This window comes from Oryctolagus cuniculus, chromosome 3 (assembly GCF_964237555.1).
Source record: "Oryctolagus cuniculus chromosome 3, mOryCun1.1, whole genome shotgun sequence".
Taxonomy (NCBI): Eukaryota; Metazoa; Chordata; class Mammalia; order Lagomorpha; family Leporidae; genus Oryctolagus; species Oryctolagus cuniculus.
Window position 1 is genome coordinate 168,173,951 of NC_091434.1, and position 20,498 is coordinate 168,194,448.

Here is a 20,498-nt window from a genome sequence, read left to right on the forward strand (position 1 = left end):
GTGTTGTTTCCTCTGGGTCCCCCACTAGGTTCAACTAGGGTTAGCAAGTCCTTTAGGTCTCTGCCCTGCTGTAGGTCCCAAGGGAGGAGAGAAGGAGAATCTGAGATCCCCCCCGCCCCTGTACACACACACACACACACACACACACACACACCCTCCGTCCCTCCCTCCCTCCCTGCCAGGAGTTGTGTCCTTGCTCTGAAACAGGTGTCTTGGGTTATGAGTCAGGTCAGCACTTGACCAAGTCTGGGACCGGAGTCTGTTTTTCCTCTGAGACCCAGGAATACAGACGCTGGTGTGCTTTGGGGTGGATTTCGGTCCTCAGCTATTGGAGCCGCCAGGGCAGCAGGAGTAAAACGGGAGTTGCACGCCATGGCTCAACTGGCCCCCGATGAGTTCACTCACTTGCACATTCATTCACGTGCTTATTCACAAAAACGGACTGTGCGCTTGCCGCACGTCAGACACTGTTCTAGGAGCCTGTGACACAAAAGGGGACTGAGAAGACAACCAACATGAACGCTTCTGTTCTCCTGCACCTCACATTCTACACGAGGAAGACCCACAGTGAATAACAAGCCTCACAAACACATCGAGTCTTTAGCACGTACGAAAGACCAAACGTTCCTGATTACAAAGAGGCAGGCGAGGGCATCAGCAGTTTCTGGGTCCAGGTGCAGGGCGGTTTAGAGTTTACCTGCAGTGCTCCTGCAAAGAGACTCAGAGGAGATGAGAAAGTCGCCTCATGGATACCGGGGAGGGGGAACCCCAGGCGAAGGCAATGCTCAGGGCGGAGATCATGACAGGAGCTCACCCCCCGTATCAGAGCAAACTGTTACATGCACCACCTCTGTGTGCAGAGCACTCTCCCCTATTCCCACTCTGACTCCACAGAGTGGGTGAGGGCAACTGAACAAGTAAGGGAGCACACGGGGGCCAGGGAGGTCGGATACCCCTGGGGGACAGCACCCCAGGGACTGTGGGCCTTCCTATCCAGGGCAGCTTGCCCACTGGACAGACTTGAGCAGAAGAGCGGCACGGTGTGCACCGAAGCTCTGTAAGATCGACTGCTGCACTGAGAAAAGCCGAGAAAGTCGAGGGTGGGGCAGGGAGACGCAGAGGGCGCAGGGAGATGCTGCTGCAGCAGACACTCAGGCACAAGACGAGGGTGGCTCAGTCCATGGTGGTAGCCAAGGAGCAGTAGGAAATGGTCACCTTCTGGAAATATTTCAGAGTCGACAGAATCTCCCTGTACTCCAGGGAGGGTTTCAGCTGCCACCACCTGAGATGGGGTGGGCACTGGGGAGAGGAGCTGGGAGAAAGATGAGGAGCTGAAGATGTCCGTGAGCTAAGGGGAGACGTCAGGAGGCCACTGGACAGGTGAGGCTGGGGTCGAGGTGAGGATGTGGGATCTGGGAGGCATGAGCACCTGCCACTATCTGGGCATGAAACTGAGCATCACTAAGGAGTCAGTGTGGCGAGAGAGAGAGAGAGAGAGAGAGAGGGAGAGAGAGAGAGAGAGGGAGGGAGGGAGGGGGAGGGAGGGAGGGAGGGAGGGGCAGGCAGAGGAGGAATCAGAAAAGGAGACTTGCAGCAGGAAGCCCAGGAGGATGTGGGGCTTACAAACCACAGCTGGAAGCTTCCTGCACTGCCTGGAGCATCCTGCACTCAGTAACTCCACCAAAGACTCCAACGCCATGGTCACCCTTCAACCAGGTTTTCATTGTAGGACTGACTCAGGGCTAGGAAAACTACCGCCTGCTCCTTTATTTTTGTAAATAAAGTTTTATTGGCACAGGGCCATACCCATTTGTTTACATCACACCCATGGCTGCTTTTGCATCACAAGGGCAGAGTCACATAGTCACAACAGAGACCAGGTGGCCCACACACCGCTCTCCAGCCCTCTGCAGGGAACAGCTGCAGACTCCCGGCACTAGCTCCTTGGAACTTAGTGCTGCTGGTAACGCATTTCCTTCAGGAGTATTTAGGTCTGTCTCTCACGGGAAGGAAGAGAACAATCTGAAGGTTGCTGATGTCTCCCCTGCGTTATCAAACTCTGCCATCTTCATTTTACATCCAAGAAAACCAGAGTCAGGGACATTGAGTCTCTCGTCCAAGGCCACCCGGTCAGTAGAGAATGGGCCTGAGTCTTGAATTTGGGTCTTGGGTGTCAAACTCAAGTTGCATGGCTCCCAGAGCAACAAAGCTGATTCAGAGTGGACACACAGGCCAACTTTCAAAAAGTTTAAAAGTTCTGCTTTATTTGTAGGTACATGAGGTGCACTATACGTCTAGCACAAATATGTATTGTATAGTACTACTAATATTTAAGAGACAAAGTAGGCTATGTAAGTTAAAACAGTCGGCTGATTTGAAATACAATGTAACATAAAAAATACTCAGGACAGGGCAAAAGTTGTGATGGTGATGTTGTGGGCTAAGCTGTATCCCTTTAAAATTCCCACGTGCTCCAGCACCTCAGCAGGTGACCGCACTGGAGACAGGCTCCTTAAAGAGAACATGGGGGCAGAGCTGTAATCTAAGTTGGTGTTCCCAGAGGAGACTGGGACACCCCCAACAGCAGTGTGTGCACACTGAGGAAGGCTATGCGAGGACACGGGGAGAAGGCAGCCTCCCACAAGCCACGGAGAACGGTTCAGGAGGAACTAGACCTGCTGGCACCTTGATCTTGGACTTCCCACGTCCTGAACAACAAGAACCTAAGTTTTGGCTGTTTAAGCCAGCCGGCCCGCGGTCTTTGTTTTGGCAGCCCAGCACTAGCACAGACGAAAGGCTGCGGAAGTGAGGGAAGCACTACTGTCTTTAGTTCACCTGTGGTCTTTTGTTGGGGTAAGTCTCAATGGGAAGTGAGCACAGGTCATAGGTAACTGGTATTGGTCCCTCTCTTTCTCCATTCTGTTCAATGAAGACACTGGGAATTTACTCATCCATTCATTAAAAAAAACTACATGGGGCTTACAAGTGAGGCTCAGGCAGATGAGACAGGGTTGTCCACCAGCTGCCAACAGTCTCTGCTGGGGAAGGGACAAAGGGGTCATCATTCAGCCTGGTCTGCGAAGAGCTACCGAGGGGCCTGCACTGTGGCACAGTGGGTAAAGCCACCGCCTGCAGTGCTGACATCCCATAGGGGTGCCAGTTCGAGTCCTGGCTGCTCCACTTCTGATCCACCTCCCTGCTATGGCCTGGGAAAGCAGAAGATGGCCCAAGTCCTTGGGCCCCTGCACCCACGTGGGAGACAAAGAAGAAGCTCCTGGCTCTGGAACGGCACAGCTTTGGCCACTGCAGCCAATTAGGGAGTGAACCAGCAGATGGAAGACCTACCCCCCTTTCTTTCTCTCTCTGTGTAACTCTGACTTTCAAATAAATAAATCTTAAAAAAAAAAAAAAAAAAAAAAAAGAGCTACCGAGAGGTATCTGCCCACAGTGACAAATGTGATGGCAGAGCCACATTCCAGAGGTCAGGGAGACATCTGTCACCAGGAAAGTGCTTTCCGGGCAGAGCGGACATCACGGCCAAGCAGGTGTCCTAAGCGTGCGCTCTGACCTCTCTACGCTGGAATTTCTCTGGACACTGGCGTCCAGCGACCCCCAGTATATCTGCCCCGCTGCTCTTGCCCCTGAGCTCTGCTCGAAAAGTCCAGGCAGTGGAGCAGCCACGGGCTCCTGACGTGCTCTCTACCTGGACTGCATCCCTGCTCCCCGACCGCCTTGGCCTTGACCTGGACTTCTGTGCTCCAAGAACCCTGATGCTGGCATCTGCCTGCCTCCAAACACGGTCAGTGAGGAAGCTCCCGCCACAGTGCCCTCAGAACAAGAGCCCTTCCCTGACCCTAACCCTAGCACACAGGCGGCCACATCTAACCTTCTTGGATGCTTTCTCTCTCTAGATCATGGAAAGTACACTATCCACTCTTATTTTTTTAACAGATAATTGTTCATACTTATGGGGTATAATGTGATAATATGATACATGTATAAAAATGTGATGATCAAAGCAGAATAATCAGCATTTATTTATGCTGGGAAACTTTGAACTCCTCTCTCCTAATTATTTAAAGATACATAATAAATTATTGTAAATAATAGCCATCCTATTCTGCATAGCCAATACTACTACCACCACACGATGGTATAGAATACTGACGCTTAAAGAGGTTAGGAAAGTACCTGAGACCACCCTTAGTCAACAGCAGAGTCAAGATCCATGCTCAGATAGCTTGACACTAAGGACTGTGCACTTAACATTGTGCTCTCCCACACAAAGAACTCAGGGGGTCCCAGTGGTAGCTCAGGTGCTGGGGCCTGGGGGTTGCTATTTGGGTGGCAGGGTGGGGAGCAGCCCCAGACTGCATGGCCCTGTCCATTCCTGCTTTCCTTTCCAACGTGCCCAGGTTCCAGCATCCCCAGTGCACCTCACTGCCACGCCTGCATGGGTAATGATGGTTCTACCAGTGAAGGGGAGCTGCCTGAGGCCAAAGAAGCAAGCAAGGACTTCAAGGGGCACCGCGGGAGAAGTAGTACTGTTCAGAGCCCTCACTCAGTCATCAGAGGGGGCTGGCGACTCCTATCATCAGCTTATATTTTCCAGCTTCCGAAGTTCTTTTAAAGCTACAGGGTCCGAAAACTTGTCTTTCTGGTCAAGAAAAAAAGTCCTGAGATATTCAATACTTTGTGTAGACCTTGAGATGTCTCCAAAGGATTTGTTCCAAAGAAAGCTGTTGCCATCAGATGCTAGGGTCTTGTTAGGTAGGCAGGGACTGGGAGGGTAGACCCCACTTAAAAAGCAAGGAATGCAGACAAAGGGGCAGCCTCATCCACAGCTGCGGACTCCATCCCAGGAGTCCCCACTCCCAGGGGAACACACTCCACCCTCAGCCCCAGCAGCCCATTCCCAGGCCATGACAGCCTCAGCAAGGGCATCACAATGGGCCCCAGTGTGGCTGCAACCAGGAGACTGCGGAGCCCCACATCTAGAGAAGATGTCATCGGGCTCTTGGGGCGGGAGAGCTGCTGTGGGCTGCCAAGGCTAATGCTTGGGCCCTGTGGGTGGCATAATGTAGCATTCACCCCCTCTCCACGCTGCGGAGAGGGGAAAGGCGGAACAATCCAGACTCTGTTGGCCAAGTCCTAGGGAAGATGCATATGAAGGGAGATGTGACCCTCATGACTGCTGCCCCCGCCTCCCAGACCTGACATATGCATATTCATGGGCTGGCAGGGACTGCTCCCAGCAATTGCACTGGGGAAGAGGCCTGGCAGTGCTGGTCCACACTTGGGGTGCTGTGTGTGCTGTCTTGGGGACTACTTCAGGCGGTGAACCACGGGACTCCAAGAAGTACCTTCAAATACACGGACTATTGGCGATGCGGGGTGGAGGCTGGCGGGGGGACTCCTCCTCTGCTTGCCCCAAGCACAGAGCTGTCAGTGGAGTCTCAGCTCCAAGCCCTGTGTTGCTACTCCCTCCTCAGTGGGAGCCAGCAGCACTCCCTCCACCATATCTATCCATCCTGGCTAGGCTTCATGGCACGGGCTGCAGGCCCCCAGAGGGTCGCTCCTCCCATCTCACACGGGCTGCGTTTCCCAAGTCCTCATCTGCCTGGTTCTTCCATGAGGCTCCCTTAACGAGGCTCTTTAGGTAAAGCCTAACCGTGTCAGACTTTCAGGGTCCAGGGTCATGACCTTGGCTGCAGAGTACACGGCCAAAGGCTGAACCGGAACTTGGGCACCTGTCCTTTTGTCTCATAAATAAGTGGTGGCCCCGGACCCACACACACCATCATTTTTGAAGCGATTTGTTCTAGACTCACACATATTTTGGTATTTTAAATGTTTCCTTGCCTGTTGTAGCACACCCAGCTTCAGTCCCCAGGCAGTAGAACTGAACTCACACACACACCGAGCCAAAGAAATTACACCACTGCTCTGCGGCTGGCCTCCTGTAGGCCTCTACCTAGGCTCCGGCCAGTATTTTGCTGCCAGACACATACCTAGCAGGGCCTTACCTGCCTCTCTGACATGATGTAGAGTTGCTCACGGTCCTTGGAGAAGGCCATGTCCCGGAGGACAGGACCGGGGTCCACCACCTGCACGGTCTCGTATTGGAGAGCATTGCCCCTGGGCCCGTCCACCCGGATCTGTGCAAAAGAGGAGAAAGAGAGCCAACGTGAGTTCAGATTCTGTGCTGACCCGACTGTAAGCCAGAGAGCCTCCCAACAGCCAAGGGAGAGGCAGTGAGCTCCGTCTCATTGCGCTCAGTGGCTCAGTGGCCAAGGCCAAGGAGCAGGAGCAACGCAAGCCCGCCACAGGGCTCCGGATGGGAACGCCAAGGGGAAGGGGAAGGGAGGGGCCAAGCTGGGCCTCACCAAGAGTCGCAGGTTCGAGTCACTGAGGGCTCGCTGCTCTTTAGAGAAGAGAATGGGGCTGGTGTTGGGGAGAGGACTGAGGACTGAAGCTTGAGAAGACACTTGGAGCTGCTAGAGTGCCATTCCACACAGGAAAGCCAGAGATTTACCACATGGGCTAGCAGGGACGTGCAGGTGTAGCTGTGAGCTAACTCCCTGACGCTGCCACCTGGATATCACTGATGTACCTTGGAGGGCACCAGGCAGGAGGTCAACCCCCGAAGTTTCACCTCGAGTGGTCTCTTTCTGACCACTGACACCACTGGCTTAGATGTCCCATTCATGTCCCCAGGGAGAAAGATATGGGCATTACAGGAAAATGCATTTCAGGCATGAGTCATCCCTGAACTTCTGGGAACACTTAGCAGAGCAGATCGTCCCCAGGCCACCAGGAAGTCCTTCCCAGAACTGTCTGGACAATGTGTGTGTAACAGCAAGAGACCTTTGCCCATGCACCTACCTGTGACTGAGAACAAGCCCAGAGAGGACACGAGCTTCCCGACTGGACACAATGCTTGTCTGGGTCCTGGGCATTAGCCCAGGTCTCTAGAACCATCACAAGTCTGAGTGCATGGGTCCAACAGGACGACTGCCCAGTGCTAGTAACACATGCTGGGGGCAAACACTACTGAGAATGTGGCTAGGTCACAGCTGGAGGACCACCAGACTCCAAACCCGACCAAGTACCATCAGAATAATACTCTGGATACACAAGGTGTAACATTAGAGATTTCAATAACCAAACTTAAGAAGAAATTATATTCCAAATATCCCATTATGTATACTAATTTTGAATTTTAACATAAATTTTAAAAAAGATTTATTTATGTATTTGAAAGGCAGAGTGACAGAGAGAAGGGGGAAAGAGGGAGAGGGAGAGGGAGGGAGAGGGAGGGAGAGGGAGAGAGAGGGAGAGAGAGGGAGAGAGAGGGAGAGAGAGGGAGAGAGAGGGAGAGAGAGGGAGAGATTATCTCCCATCCCATGGCTCACTCCCCAATGGTCACAATGACTGAGACTGGCCAGGCTGAAGCCAGGAGCCTGAAACTCCATCCAGCCCCTCACGTGGGTGTCAAGGGCCCAAGCACTTGGCCCATCCTGCACTGCCTTCCCAGGTGCACCACTGGACCTGACATGCAATTTTAACCTCTCAAGAGATCAAAGAGAATAAAAGAGTTACACAGAGGCACCAAATTACAGACAGGACACCCATTAATGACAAGTGACCTCATCAGGCCCCCAGAACATCAGTGGCTCCTCATTTCTACTGAGGTCATCAGCTCCCATATAGGAAACTTTGTGGTTTATGTGTTTGCTTCAAGTTCTGGTTGTTTTGAAGCTTCCGAGACACCTGGTGCTGGGAGGCAGTTTTGTTCCTGATTGTTTATCGACACAGTCCTCTCCATCACTCGGGTTAGCATGCATTTGTCAGGACTGGTGTGGCCTCTCCAGCTTCCTCTCTTACCTTCTGGGTGGCACTGTTCCCGCTCCTGCTTGCTGAGGTTGTCCCTGGTGTCCCTATTATCAGTGGACGAAAATGAGACCCGGGCACATAGAGCAAGTGGCCTGAGCCAGAAAATGTGGGGATAGAATGAGAATCCAGCAGTGACCGTGAAGTCTCTGCTTCCCCGAGAGACCTCTATCTGCTGGCCAGGGTTGGACCAAGCTGAAGAGAAGAGGCTAGAACTCCAACCAGGTCTCCCACATGGGTGGCAGGGACCCAGCGACTTAAGCCATCATCTGTGGCACTTCAGCAGGAAGCTGTAATCTGAAGTGGAGGCGCTGGGACGAGAACACAAGCGCTCTGCTATGGGATGCTGGAGTCCCAACCGGCGTCCTAACCGTTGTGCCAAACAACTACTCCTACCCTTGATTTGGATGCTCAATGCTTTTTTTCACTACATAAATATTTATTTTTAACATGATCAAATAAATGAACGGCTGAAGGCTCCTCTTTGCCGACTTCCTGTTAAGCTCATGAAACAGCACCAACAACAAAAATGGGGTTGAAGGAATTAGAGGGCGGCGTTTAGCCCTGAAAATGGAAATCCCTTAGGTTCCTGGAGCTCTCCTTCTGCACCTACCCAAGCCATCCAATGTCCGTACCGGCCAGGTCCGCACTTAATCTGAATGAAATGGGAGCTCGTGCAAAACCAATTGGGATTACCACCCGAGTCTGACCGTGCCGTGATGGCCTTGGCCCCCAGCCCAGCCAGACTTCAACCTCCTGGAGCTGGGGGAGAGGGTGACGCCGAGTGTCCTGGCTCGCCTCCAGCCTCCGCAGGCTGCACACGAGCAGGCTCCGTGGAGAATGCTGGCGGAACAAAGTCCCATCCAGGGCCCCTTGCTCTGATCCCCAGAGGAAATTGAATTCAGTGCCTGAGTGGTCTTCCTGATCACATGTCTCCCATGTCCTTGCTCCTCAGGGTGGGGTGATGTGCTGGTGCAGGTGGGCGTCAGAGGAAGCCAGGGGCAGAGGGGTGGAGGAGGCATGGACCAGGAAGCACTGCTCAGGTGAGCTTCCAAGACCCGGTCATCCCTGAGGGAGCTGCACGGATCATGTACCACCCCCACCCCCGCCACCGACCCACACTGTCGGGGTGGGAGTAAGTCTCCCCAACCCCCACCTCCCCAGCCCACAACTTTCCAGAAAACAGGAGACAAAGCATTCGCTTCTCCATCTGCTAAAAGAATTCACCCCAGACATGGAAAAGAGGTGTGTGTGGTGGGGCCCATGGAATGTTCCATGTTTAATCCTGAAGGTCAGTGACGGGGGGACCAGCTGCTGGCTCTTGGGTCCTCACAGACACAGACAGCAGCAAGAGCTGTTGATGACTACTGTGTGTCGGGTATGGGGTGAGGCGTTTTATGCACATCTAACTTCTTGTTTAAATCTCCTAGCTCTGTAAAGGAAGCATCAGTATCGGCCGCATCTACAGGTGAGGCACCAGAGAGGCTAACCCACATGCCCGAGGTCACCCATCTAGTGCCCGGTACAGCCCGGAACTCCTACTGGGGTCTGATGGAGCCCAGTGTCCAGTCTGAATCAACAGCAAATGTGCTGAACCCGTCCTAGTGGGTGTGCAAACTCCCATCCCTTCTAGGAGTGAAAGTAGCTGGTGTCAAACAAGCAGCACCCAGGGACACACCTCTTTACCAACTGCAAAAACACCCTTAAGTCACGCTGTCTCGACTGATGGCTGTGCAATGTTTTATGATGTTGGCTGCCCGCATAATCATGTTACTGAATAAGCCAGCAAGAAGGGGGTTTCTCTGCACCTTGCTCCAAGTTCAATGCCACACCAAGGTCGGGCGGGACTGGAACCCAGGTCTCCTGCTTCCTTGCTCAGCACTTGCCTCTTAGCTATTTGGATTTTCCAAAACCCTCTGATAAGGTTCTGGCTGAAAAGGTATTTAAAAATAATGAGTCTCCGTGGGACTTTGGGCAGTTTGGCCACCGAGAGGGACTGACTTAATGACAGGAAAAGCCATTTTCTGTGTCGGGCAGTGGGTCTGGAGTCTCCTCAAGCACAAATGCTAGGACAGGTCCCCCTTAATGTTTCCTGTAACAGGTCTGCAGGGAGGAGCAGGAGGATGTGCCGGTGACTGTCAGCTCGTTGGGATAACAAGAAGCCCCACCACAGAGAGCAACTCCGGAAAGATGCTCCGCCCTCTGTGGGGGCTGGATGTGAGGGACAGATGGCCACAGGGCCACGGGACTCAGTCCCATGGGGTCATGCCTGGCGCATTCAGCACAGTCCCTGAGACATGGCTGGCAACCCCCAGTCTGCCCTGCTCCAGGAGAGAGGTGGGGGCAAGTAAGGGGCCTCGGCGCTGCCATCTACTGCTCCCAATTCTCAGGGCAGTCTAACGGGCAAGAAAATGCCAGGCAGCCCTCCACCAGGGTTCCAGGCGAAACAGAAGGCGGTGTCCGGCCTGGCCAAGCTCCCTGGAGCACAGGTGATCACAGCCAGTCCTCCCCTCCTAAGGGGGACACGCAGCCCAGAGGCCTGCAGCTCCAGAAAGGCAGGTTGCAAAGAAAGGGCGGAGAGGCCAGATGGCGGGAGTCACACTGGCCAGTGCGGAGGACAAGCTGGGGCTTGCCAGGTGATGGTGTCAAGTGGTAGGATTGAGTGACACCTCTGGATCACCCAACAGTGAGAAGGGGTGGAAACAAACGGATTTTCTTTTCCAGGCAGAAAATGTAAATGACCAATTGCAGGCGCTGGTTAATGTCTGAGGTTGCCACCATGCAGGAAACCACATCCCAGCACTGTTGTGTCACTCGACGCTGGGATGCGGCACACGCTCAGCCGGCATCTGCCCTGCAGGGGTCGGACGCCGCTGCTTCTGGGCTCAGCACCAGGTTCTGGGGGTGAAGACGGTGCGGTCCAGCCTGCCTTCTGAGGAGGCAAGCAGGCCACGTGGCCAACTCGTGGTAGGGAGTGTGCAGGGCCACCATTCACTCTTCCCAGGAAATCCAGCGGGCCGACTAGGGCGTAACCCAGGGTGAGCAGCAGAGTTGTGAGCGAGGCTACTGGGCAGTGGCACATGGGCGTGTCCCAGGACAAGGGGCTACCAACATGGCACTAATAATCATGGAGTGGAAATGACAAAACACAGCAAGTCCCATCAGGCTCACTCAAATGCCGCCACAGGAGACAGAACCCCTTGTCGGCAGGAAGACTGACCTAAGTAGCAAAACTAGTGATACAACAGATTTTACCAAGACATAACATCCTGAATGGAGTATTTCAAAATACCCAGTACAGGGGATTTTCAATGTTGTTAGCACAAGCAAATGATCAATATCTAAAGCAGTTGGTATGTTAGCTACCCTGACCTGATCATTGTACACTGTATACATGTACTGAAATGTCACCCTGTACCCCATAAATCTGTATGATGTGTATGTGTCAATTAAAAATAAAAAAAAAAAATAGAGGCTGGCGTCACGGTGCAGTGAGTTAGAATGCATCCCGTATCAGAGTGCCAGTTTGTGTCCTGGCTACTCTGCCTCAAATCCAGTTGCCTGATGCAGCTTCCGGCTAATGCACCTGCGAAGGCAGCAGATGATGGCCGAAGCATTTGGGTCCCAGCCACCCATGTGGGAGACCCAGATGGAGTTGCTGGCTCCTGGCCCAGCCCTGGCTATCGCAGGCATTTGTGGAGTGAACCAGCGGATGGAAAAATCTTGCTCTCTCTGTCTCTCTTCTCTCTGTCACTCTGCTTCTCACATAATAAATAAATAAATAAGCTTTTAAAAAAAATCTAAAAGAAGCAGTTAAAAAAAATCAAACGTGTAAAGGGCCGATCTTCAGACATCTGGAGAAGGCTGCTCGCCAGAATTCTCGGCGGTGTGATCTCTTTAGTGCTCTCCCTGCAGACAGTTCACAGTCCAGCAGGCTGCGTGCGTGACTTTTCAGCTGACAGACTGAGTACTGTGGCGTGCAGAGTGTGGAGCAGAGGGAAAGACGAGAGGAAAACGGGAAAAACACACAAACCCCTGACAGGAAGGGGAGATCAAAAATACAAAAACAGGTATCAGAGAGGGGAAATGAGGAGGGGGATGGATGGAGCAGACTGGGTGTCAGTGTGTACTCGGGGCAGGGAGTGGTGCCCACTAGCCCTGACAGAATGTTCTAGAACAGCGTTAGAAGAAATATGTGAGCCATCAATGTGGATCATATATGCCTTTTAAAATTTTTGAAGTAGCTGTATTAAAAAAAAGACAGGTAAAATTAATTTTCATATAGTGTATTCCCTTATGTGATTATCTAACATGTATACATAATACATACATTAACATGTATACAATGATAACAGTCACTGAGCTATTTTACACTATTTTTCTCACATGCAGTCTGTGACTCCTGGGCTGTATCTTGCATGTATGACACATCTCTCTGGGGACCAGTGCATTTCAGGGGTTCTCTGTGTGGCCGGTGGCACCCAGGCTGTGTCCTTTTCCACAGTCCACCAGTCAAGAATTTTGCTCAGTGACGATCCCCCCCGGGGTGCCCACAGCAGAGTTCTGCATGCCCTCTTCCCTGCCACAACACCTTGGTGTCTCCCAGGGACTGTCCACCCACAGGGTCATGCGGTGTGCCCCTGGACCATGCTTTGGTGGCGCCCACAGGCCATGAGAGGCAGCCAATCGACTCCAGCGAGTATGCTCTGCAGCTCGGGTCTGGTTCTGCTCCAGGTGCACCGTACACACCCAGGCCTGGTCTCTGCACGTTCTGGGCATGCCCCCTGCGTGGCTGGGCCTCCAGCACTCAGCTGTGGTCAGGACGTTGGACAGCTATTCATGGGGGAGCACCCACCACGTGGACTCCCACGTGTGCCAGGCAACACTCCTAGGGGAGGCGGGAGAGCACCCAGATGGCAGTGGGCATGTGAGGCCTGGCACAAGGGGTAACTAGCAACCACAGGGATGTGTGTCAACCACATCCAACGTTCCTATATAAATAAGCATAGCAAAGGCAGGCCAGGCCACATCAGGACTCAAAGACTGAGCATCTTTGTGCCTGCACCACGTGGCAACCTCCATCACAGTGTCGCGTGGCACCGCTCCCTGCTCGTGGCTTACCAGGGACAACCTTCACACGCTACGCTGGGGGCCCAGGCATCCCTGTCCACCATCCTCCACAGCCTCTGAGTCCTCAGCCCCTCCCTCCAGCCCCTGCGGCACCCTGCCCACGCCCCAGTCAGCACAGCACCTAGTTGCGTCCCTGGCACGGTGCGTCTCGGAGCCGCCAGGCAGACAGCTATTGAAACATCAGCAGGGTGGCCTCTGCAAAGGCCAGCCGTCCAGGGAGCTCCTGGCAGCCGCTTGTTTGTTCACTGGGACATTATCTGGGCCGGGTTGTTTATTTACATCCATTGAAGGATTGAACAATAAATATCATCTCCCAGTAGCAGACAGATGCTTGCACTAGAGCACTCTGGCTGTCGTCTTGCTTGGAATAATCTCCCTAATGAGCAAACAGTGCCACTCATCCCTCCAGGCGTGGGCCACCTCTGCCCTGCCCCCTCCTCGCTCACTGCACGTCCTCCCCACGGTCACGGCTACACCTGCCATTTCTGTGCCGGGCCTGGGTGTAAGAAGGAGAGGGAGGGGCTTATCTGTTGCAGGGAAATGGAGCAGGAAGTAGAGATGGAGCAGAGAACCGCAGATACAACCTGAGGCCCAGGTGCCAGCGCCACTGGGAGTCTCCCATCCTGACCTCATACCTCTAAGGGGGAAGCATGGGGCCGGGCAGCCTGGAGCTGGGCTGGGAGGATGGCGGGGTCTGCCTCACAGGGCCAGGGTGGAGGGTTCTTGGGCAGGGCCTGCCCACGGGGGAGGCCACATCAAGACGACGCTCGGTCAATGAGTTGTGATGCAGCCTGGCCGCAGTCAGGCCTTCAGTGCCCAGGAGCTGGAGGGACTCCTGTGCTATGACATGCATGCCAGTCGGTGTGCAAAGGGGCGACCTCTCAAGACAGCCAAGGATGGGGCCCCAAGGTGGGAAGTGAGGGTTCAGGCCCGGTCCCTCCTGACTCTCTGAGGTGTCCTGGCCTCTGTCCCAGTCTAGTCCTGGCACCAACTACAGCAGAAGTGGGGGTGAAACTCCTTGGTGAGGAGTGAGGGGCCAGGCTCGACCTGGTGCTCCGCGGGGCTATGTCTTTAGGGAGGGGACATACAATGAGCCATCTGAGTCCAAGCATGTGGCTTAATCAGTTGACCCCAAGGGCTTGGATGTAGCCGTGGCCACGGTCCCCCAGAACCTTGCCATGAAGCTGAGGAAGCCGATGAGGGCAGAAGAGAATCAGCATGTTATAGTGAGTGGAAGCTGCACACAGTAGGTGCTCACTTGTTGCACGAGTGAATGACCTGAGAGGGACAGGTGTTGTGGTGCAGCAGGGTTAAGTCCTCACCCAGGACACTGGCATCTCATATGGGTGCTGGTTCGAGTCCCGGCTGTTCCACTTCCTTTTTTTTTTTTTTTAAAGATTTATTTATTGTACTTGAAAGTCAGAGTTACACAGAGAGAGGAGAAGCAGAGCGAGAAAGAGAGAGAGAGAGAGAGAGGTCTTCCATCTGATGGTTCACTCCCCAATTGGCTGCAATGGCCAGAGCTGCACCAATCGGAAGCCAGGAGCTTCTTTCAGGTCTCTCACGCGGGTGGAGGGGCCCAAGGACCTGGGCCATCTTCCACTGCTTTCCCAGGCCACAGCAGAGAGCTGGACAGGAAGTGAGGCAGCCGGTCTCAAACTGGCGCCCATATGGGATGTCGGCACTTCAGGGCAGGGCGTTAACCCGCTGTGCCACAGCGCTGGCCCCTGCTCCACTTCTGATTCAGCTCCCTGCTGATGCACCTGGAAAGCAGCAATGATGGCTCAAGTACTTGGACCCCTGCCACCCATATAGGAGACCAGGACTGAGTTTCAGCCTCCTAGCTTGGAGCTGGCCCAGTCCTGACTGTTGTGGTCTGTCTCTTTCTCTTCCTTCCCCCTACCCCGTCCTTCCCCACTGTAACTCTGCCTTTCAAATAAATAAATCTAAATAAAAAAAAAGAATGACCTAAGAATTGAACTCTGGGCCTGACTTGCCATAGTTGCAACTATTGGCTGTATATACATCCTCTCTCTCTCTCTCTCTCTCTCTCTCTCACACACACACACACACACACACACATGCAATGCACATACATGCCTTCTCTGTCTCTGAAGATGGGGTCATGTCTCAGCTGAAATACCACTCTTGAACTTGCCAGGTGTGGCTATAAGAAAGTGATGGAAAGTGAGTGACTCACCTTCCACAGTGGTGAGGAGCTTGGGCAGGTGTGGTGGGCTGCAGGGAAGACAGAGGCAGTCATGGGATGAAGTTTCTGGAGCCCAGCCCTTGGCCAGAGTCTGAGTCAGGCTCTTAGGGAACAGCCTCACTCTCCGTGTCCCCATGGAGGAGTGGCCTCGTGTGGGGTCTGTGGGCCTGGATGGTCTGTAGGCTTCTGAGAGGACCCTGGGCCAAGCTGGTTCCCTACCGGCCCATGCACCTGCCCACGGCCAACCTTCCCATCACTCCACATGGCGGGCATCTGAGAAGAAAACTTCCCTCAGTGCCACCTTCAATCTCCCCAGAGCTTCGGTGTAGAGTCACCCCCTCTCCCGACACCTGCAGCCTCCCCCGCCACGCTTTTTTGTCCTCCTAGTGCTTGCCACTAGTTCTGACAGGCTCTGCAGTCACCCGTAACTGTGGCGTGTGTCTTCCTTGCTAGAATGGCACTTGCCACAAAGGCAGGAATCTTCATCAACAACCCATGAACGGTGCATGCAGCAGGTGCTCACTCAATATGGGTTGAACACATGAATGAATGAATGCATGAATGAATGAGTCAATGAATGAAAACACCTGGGTAACTCATCAGCCCCTCTCCTCTTCCTCAAGATGCAGACTCCCAACAGCACAGTGAGGGCCCCACAGTGGGCACTGTTGCAATGGGGAGGGTCAGTGGCACTGGAGCTAAGCAGCTGGCCTGCATTTGACTCTACTGCAGGCCACACTGTGGCCCCAGCCTGGAGTCTGGGGGCCACAGAGGCGGGAAGAGACCTGTGCTCCATGAGCATGCTCCTCCAGCTTTCCCCGGATAGTGCTGTGCGGCTGCCCTGGTTTGACTTCCTGCTTCTATCCCGCATACGGGGGGCACCAGGGGAACTGTGAGGGTGCAGACGGGGCTTATCAGACAGCCGGGGCAGGTGCTCGAAGCCCTCTCCATGTCACCACACAGTGCCAGCACAATTGGCCCTTTTGGGTCTCCCACGACACTCAAAGCCCAGTGCTGACTTCAAGGCAGCCCTGGGATTTTGTGCCCTGCATTGTCCCAATCAGACAAACTGGGGACAGTGGCTTGCAAGCCTTGCCCCTACCCCTGGGCCCCACCTGCTTGGGCAGTGACACACAGAATCCGATATAACCCCAGAAGAAAAACACACTAGAGAAAGAAGGGGAGTCTGCCTGGTTGACCTGGAGCTAGTGTCATGTCCAGAGCAGGACATTTCCAACACGTCCTATTGTAAAACCGCCTCTCTTGTGACCCCTTTCCGAGAGACTCCGTGGAGAGCACTGTGTGCTGAGGGTTCCAGGCGGGGCAGCTGCCTCAGGACCCTGGAGTCACCACTCCCTGGAGTAGCCTGAACCCTAAAACGTCTGTTGGCAATGTCCCACCTGCCTCTGCCAGAAAGGAGCCTGGACAGCCTGCCCCTACTCCTGGGAAGATACAGACAACTGAATGGACAGTTAATTCACCACCTGCCACGTGCTAGGTACCGTGCCATGTACTTTACACGCATCAGCTCCTCCTGGTGCCTGGCAGATGGGCCCTGCTCACCCATGGGATCGGGCCAGAGGCCTGAGGCGGGTACATGGGCAGGCAGCAAGTTGGGTACCCCCAACTCTGACACGCGTGCACTGTGCTGCCACCCAGACCACACAGAGGTTTTCTGAGCATCACTATTCTCATATGAAAACAGAAATAATAATAACCACAGCATATCATTGTCTTGGTGCCGTGTGACTCTGATGATGTCCCCAGCATGGAAAATACTTAGCAGGACACAAGGGAATGGTTAAGTTTCAATACATGTTAGCAACTACTTCTACACAACTGTGCCCCTGCTAACAGGTGGACCTCTGTAATCTCCATCGTCCCCACGAGGAGCAGCAACCCTGAGTACTACAGAAAGAGGACTTAGAAGGCAGGGCCCACAGAGGGGGCTTCCAATGCCCAACAAGGGCATCCAGGAGCTGGGAGGAGAGAAGAGGGCAGCTCTGGGCTGCCTGTGGCCACCTACAGAAGGGACAATGGTGAGCAGAGGGCAGGGAACAATGCAAGGAGATTCTGCGCTGATGGACTGTGCATGGATGATTCTGCATGGATGGACTGTGCAGGTTGGCATCCCCCCAACAGAGACCTGGAGGCCTCCCCCAGCTGGCCCCAGCTGCAAGAATGGCCCAAGAAAGCCAGTGACTCTGCAGAGGAGGATGAAGGCAGCTACAGGACGGGCAGCAGAGGCATCTGTGAGGACCCAGAAAGGGCAGTGAGCCCAAGTCGGGGCCAGCCAGGCACTGAGCAGGAGCAGGGCTGCTTCCTACAGGGGAGGCAGGGTCCCCAAAGGGCATCAGCATAGAGACAGGGACCCGGAACTGGGGCTTCAGAAGGCGCATGTCCCTTCTGCCTCCTTCCTTGGCTCTCACAAGCCACCCATACACCTGCCCCTCCCAGCCACGGGCAGTGGGTTGATGCCAGAAAGATCCACTAAGCCCCAGGAACAGAGGTGTGTTCTGAGGCAGGGGCTGGTGTGCAGTCAGCATCCGCCTTCTGCAGGAAACCCAGCCTTACCTGGGCTGAGGAGTGGGGCCCAGCAGCTGCTCGGAGCAGCTGTACCCCAACCAGGAGACACCCTGCTGGTGGGGCTGAAAGACCAGAAACATACAGACGCTTGCATGAGCTGCTCCTGGAGCCTAAGACCTCCAGGTGCTGACTCGGAGCAAGGAAGCTTCACGCCCAGCGCGCTGCACAGATTAGACTCCGTACCAAGCACCTTCCTGTCCAGTAGCCCAACACTTGCCAATCGCTGCCATCTAAGCATGGTTGGAACAGTCTCCAGGCATTGGCCAGGATCTTCCCTGCTTCTTCCAGGGCTCAGCCGGATTTCTCAGCCACAGTTCTGCTCAACCCTCTCCCTCTCCCTCTCCCTCTCCCTCTCCCTCTCCCTCTCCCTCTCCCTCTCCCTCTCCCTCTCCCTCTCCCTCTCCCTCTCCCTCTCCCTCTCCCTCTCCCTCTCCCTCTCCCTCTCCCTCTCCCTCTCCCTCTCCCTCTCCCTCTCCCTCTCCCTCTCCCTCTCCCTCTCCCTCTCCCTCTCCCTCTCCCTCTCCCTCTCCCTCTCCCTCTCCCTCTCCCTCTCCCTCTCCCTCTCCCTCTCCCTCTCCCTCTCCCTCTCCCTCTCCCTCTCCCTCTCCCCTTCCCTTCCCTTCCCTTCCCTTCCCTTCCCTTCCCTTCCCTTCATTTTCCCTCTGCTTCTTCCCAACTGATCTGTGTTCACCAGTCCCTCTGAGGCTGGCCCAGGTGCTCCTGCGAAGGCTTTTTCCACGACACCCACCGAGTCCCATGGCTCCTCAAGCTGCCTGCACCCAGCCCTCACTTAGCACTGCCCCGTGCTCCGGCTTGCACGGGGCCTTCTCGTTCTCTCCCTGCATGCTTCACGCGTGTTTTGTTTCAGCTGCAAGATCGGTGACATCTTGAGGGCAGCTCGGCGGCATGGGGCTTTAGCATGGGCTGGAGCCGCTGGCCAAATTCAGTTCTGGATCCTGCAACCTCAGGCAGGGTGTGCCAAACGTGTCTGGCATCCACCACTGAATATGGGGCTCAGAGTTCCGGACACAGAGCTGCCGCGAGGATTTCACTGGGTGAGCCACGAAATGCACTCTGTCGGGTGCCTGGCCTATGCCAGTAATAAATGTGTATGTCTGTGACTCATCACTAGTTAGTATGAGTTAGCTAGTTAGCATGCGGAGAGGGTGATCTAATGGGAGGATGAAGATGATGTCACAGAGCCCAGCTCCTCCAGCAGGGCCTCCCCCCGCAGCCCTGTGAACACCTCTTGCTTAATACCCATTTACTAAGTTAACAAATGAACACATGAGCTCCGCTGACAGTGGGAAAAGACTAAAATGGCCCCAGGGTCCTCAGAGACCCTGGCCCAGGCTTATGTGTCTTTGATTTCCTGTCCTTGCAGGGTCACTAGTTCCAACACCCAGGGCCTCGGCAGCAGCCAGCCCAGCGTCGTGGAGACTGTTCCAGGCTGGGACCCAGCACTGCTCAGCCCTTAGGCACTGCTGGCCAATTTCCTAGACAAACACACACCTAGGGAGCATCAGACAAGTGCTCAACAAGTCACTGTGGCATCTGGTGTCTGCAAGGAGCCCTCTGTCCGTCCTTGCCCTGTAGCCTCAAGAAGCTTCTAGGGTAACAGCCTTGTCCCCAGGGCCACGTGGCTGCAGCCCAAGGACAGTTGTGTGTGTGTGTGTGTGTGTGTGTGTGGCTAAGAACAGCCTCTGTTTATTTAGTACAAAGGACAGGGGAGAACACGGTTCCTCAGACAAGCTGGGGAGGGGTGGTCTCCCTCCATCAGCCCCTTACCCTAAGGCACCTCCTCTTGGGAAACACGTTGGGTTTGAGTGACGCCACCCAGCCTCTACCAGTGGACCCACACAGGTCTCAGATGGTCAAGGATTCACGCCATGCTCACTTGGGATCTACAGGGGGATTTCCAAGTAGCCCTGGCTCCTGAGCCATCCAGGATATTGTCAGGGCAAGAGAGCCAAATGAGGTCAGACGTAAGTGCTCCATGCATGCCACGCTGTCCGCGACCCAGCTCAGGTATCACAGAGCATGGAAGCCATCAACACTCCCGTGTGCTCCAACGCTACTCTGTACACAGCCTGCCCGTGGCACCACTCCCACGCACCATGGGCTGGGCTCTCTGCCCCTCGTCCGGGAGTGTATTCCTCGCAGGGCTCCTGTCCTCTTAGTCTTACCCATGCTCATGCAGTCAGCCAGGGGAGCCCCAGACTGCAGCGAGCCTGGGCTCAGTAACATTCACGTCCAGCGAGACACCACTGTGCACCTGGCAATAATATTCTCTATCATGAGCCGGCGCCGCGGCTCACTAGGCTAATCCTCCGCCTATCGGTGCCGGCACACCGGGTTCTAGTCCCGGTAGGGGCGCCGGCTTCTGTCCCGGTTGCCCCTCTTCCAGGCCAGCTCGCTGCTATGGCCCGGGAGTGCAGTGGAGGATGGCCCAAGTGCTTGGGCCCTGCACCCCATGTGAGACCAGGAGGAAGCACCTGGCTCCTGGCTTCAGATCAGCGCGGTGCACCGGCCGCAGTGCACCAGCCGCGGTGGCCGTTGGAGGGTGAACCAACGGCAAAGGAAGACCTTTCTCTCTGTCTCTCTCTCTCTCACTGTCCACTCTGCCTGTAAAAAAAAAAATATTGTCTATCATGAAGCAAAACACTTCTGGAGCTTCTGT

At 54.6% G+C, this 20,498-nt stretch overlaps 1 protein-coding gene across 2 annotated transcripts in view; it reads right to left on the bottom strand.

The window, feature by feature from the left end:
- PLXNA4 (plexin A4) overlaps positions 1-20,498 on the bottom strand; it is a 581,206-nt gene that overhangs the window by 138,837 nt on the left and 421,871 nt on the right. For both annotated transcript variants that reach the window (XM_051848991.2, XM_051848990.2), the window contains exon 4: positions 6,027-6,158. In XM_051848991.2, the coding sequence (XP_051704951.1) occupies positions 6,027-6,158 (132 nt within the window). The remainder of the gene's footprint in view (positions 1-6,026; positions 6,159-20,498) is intronic.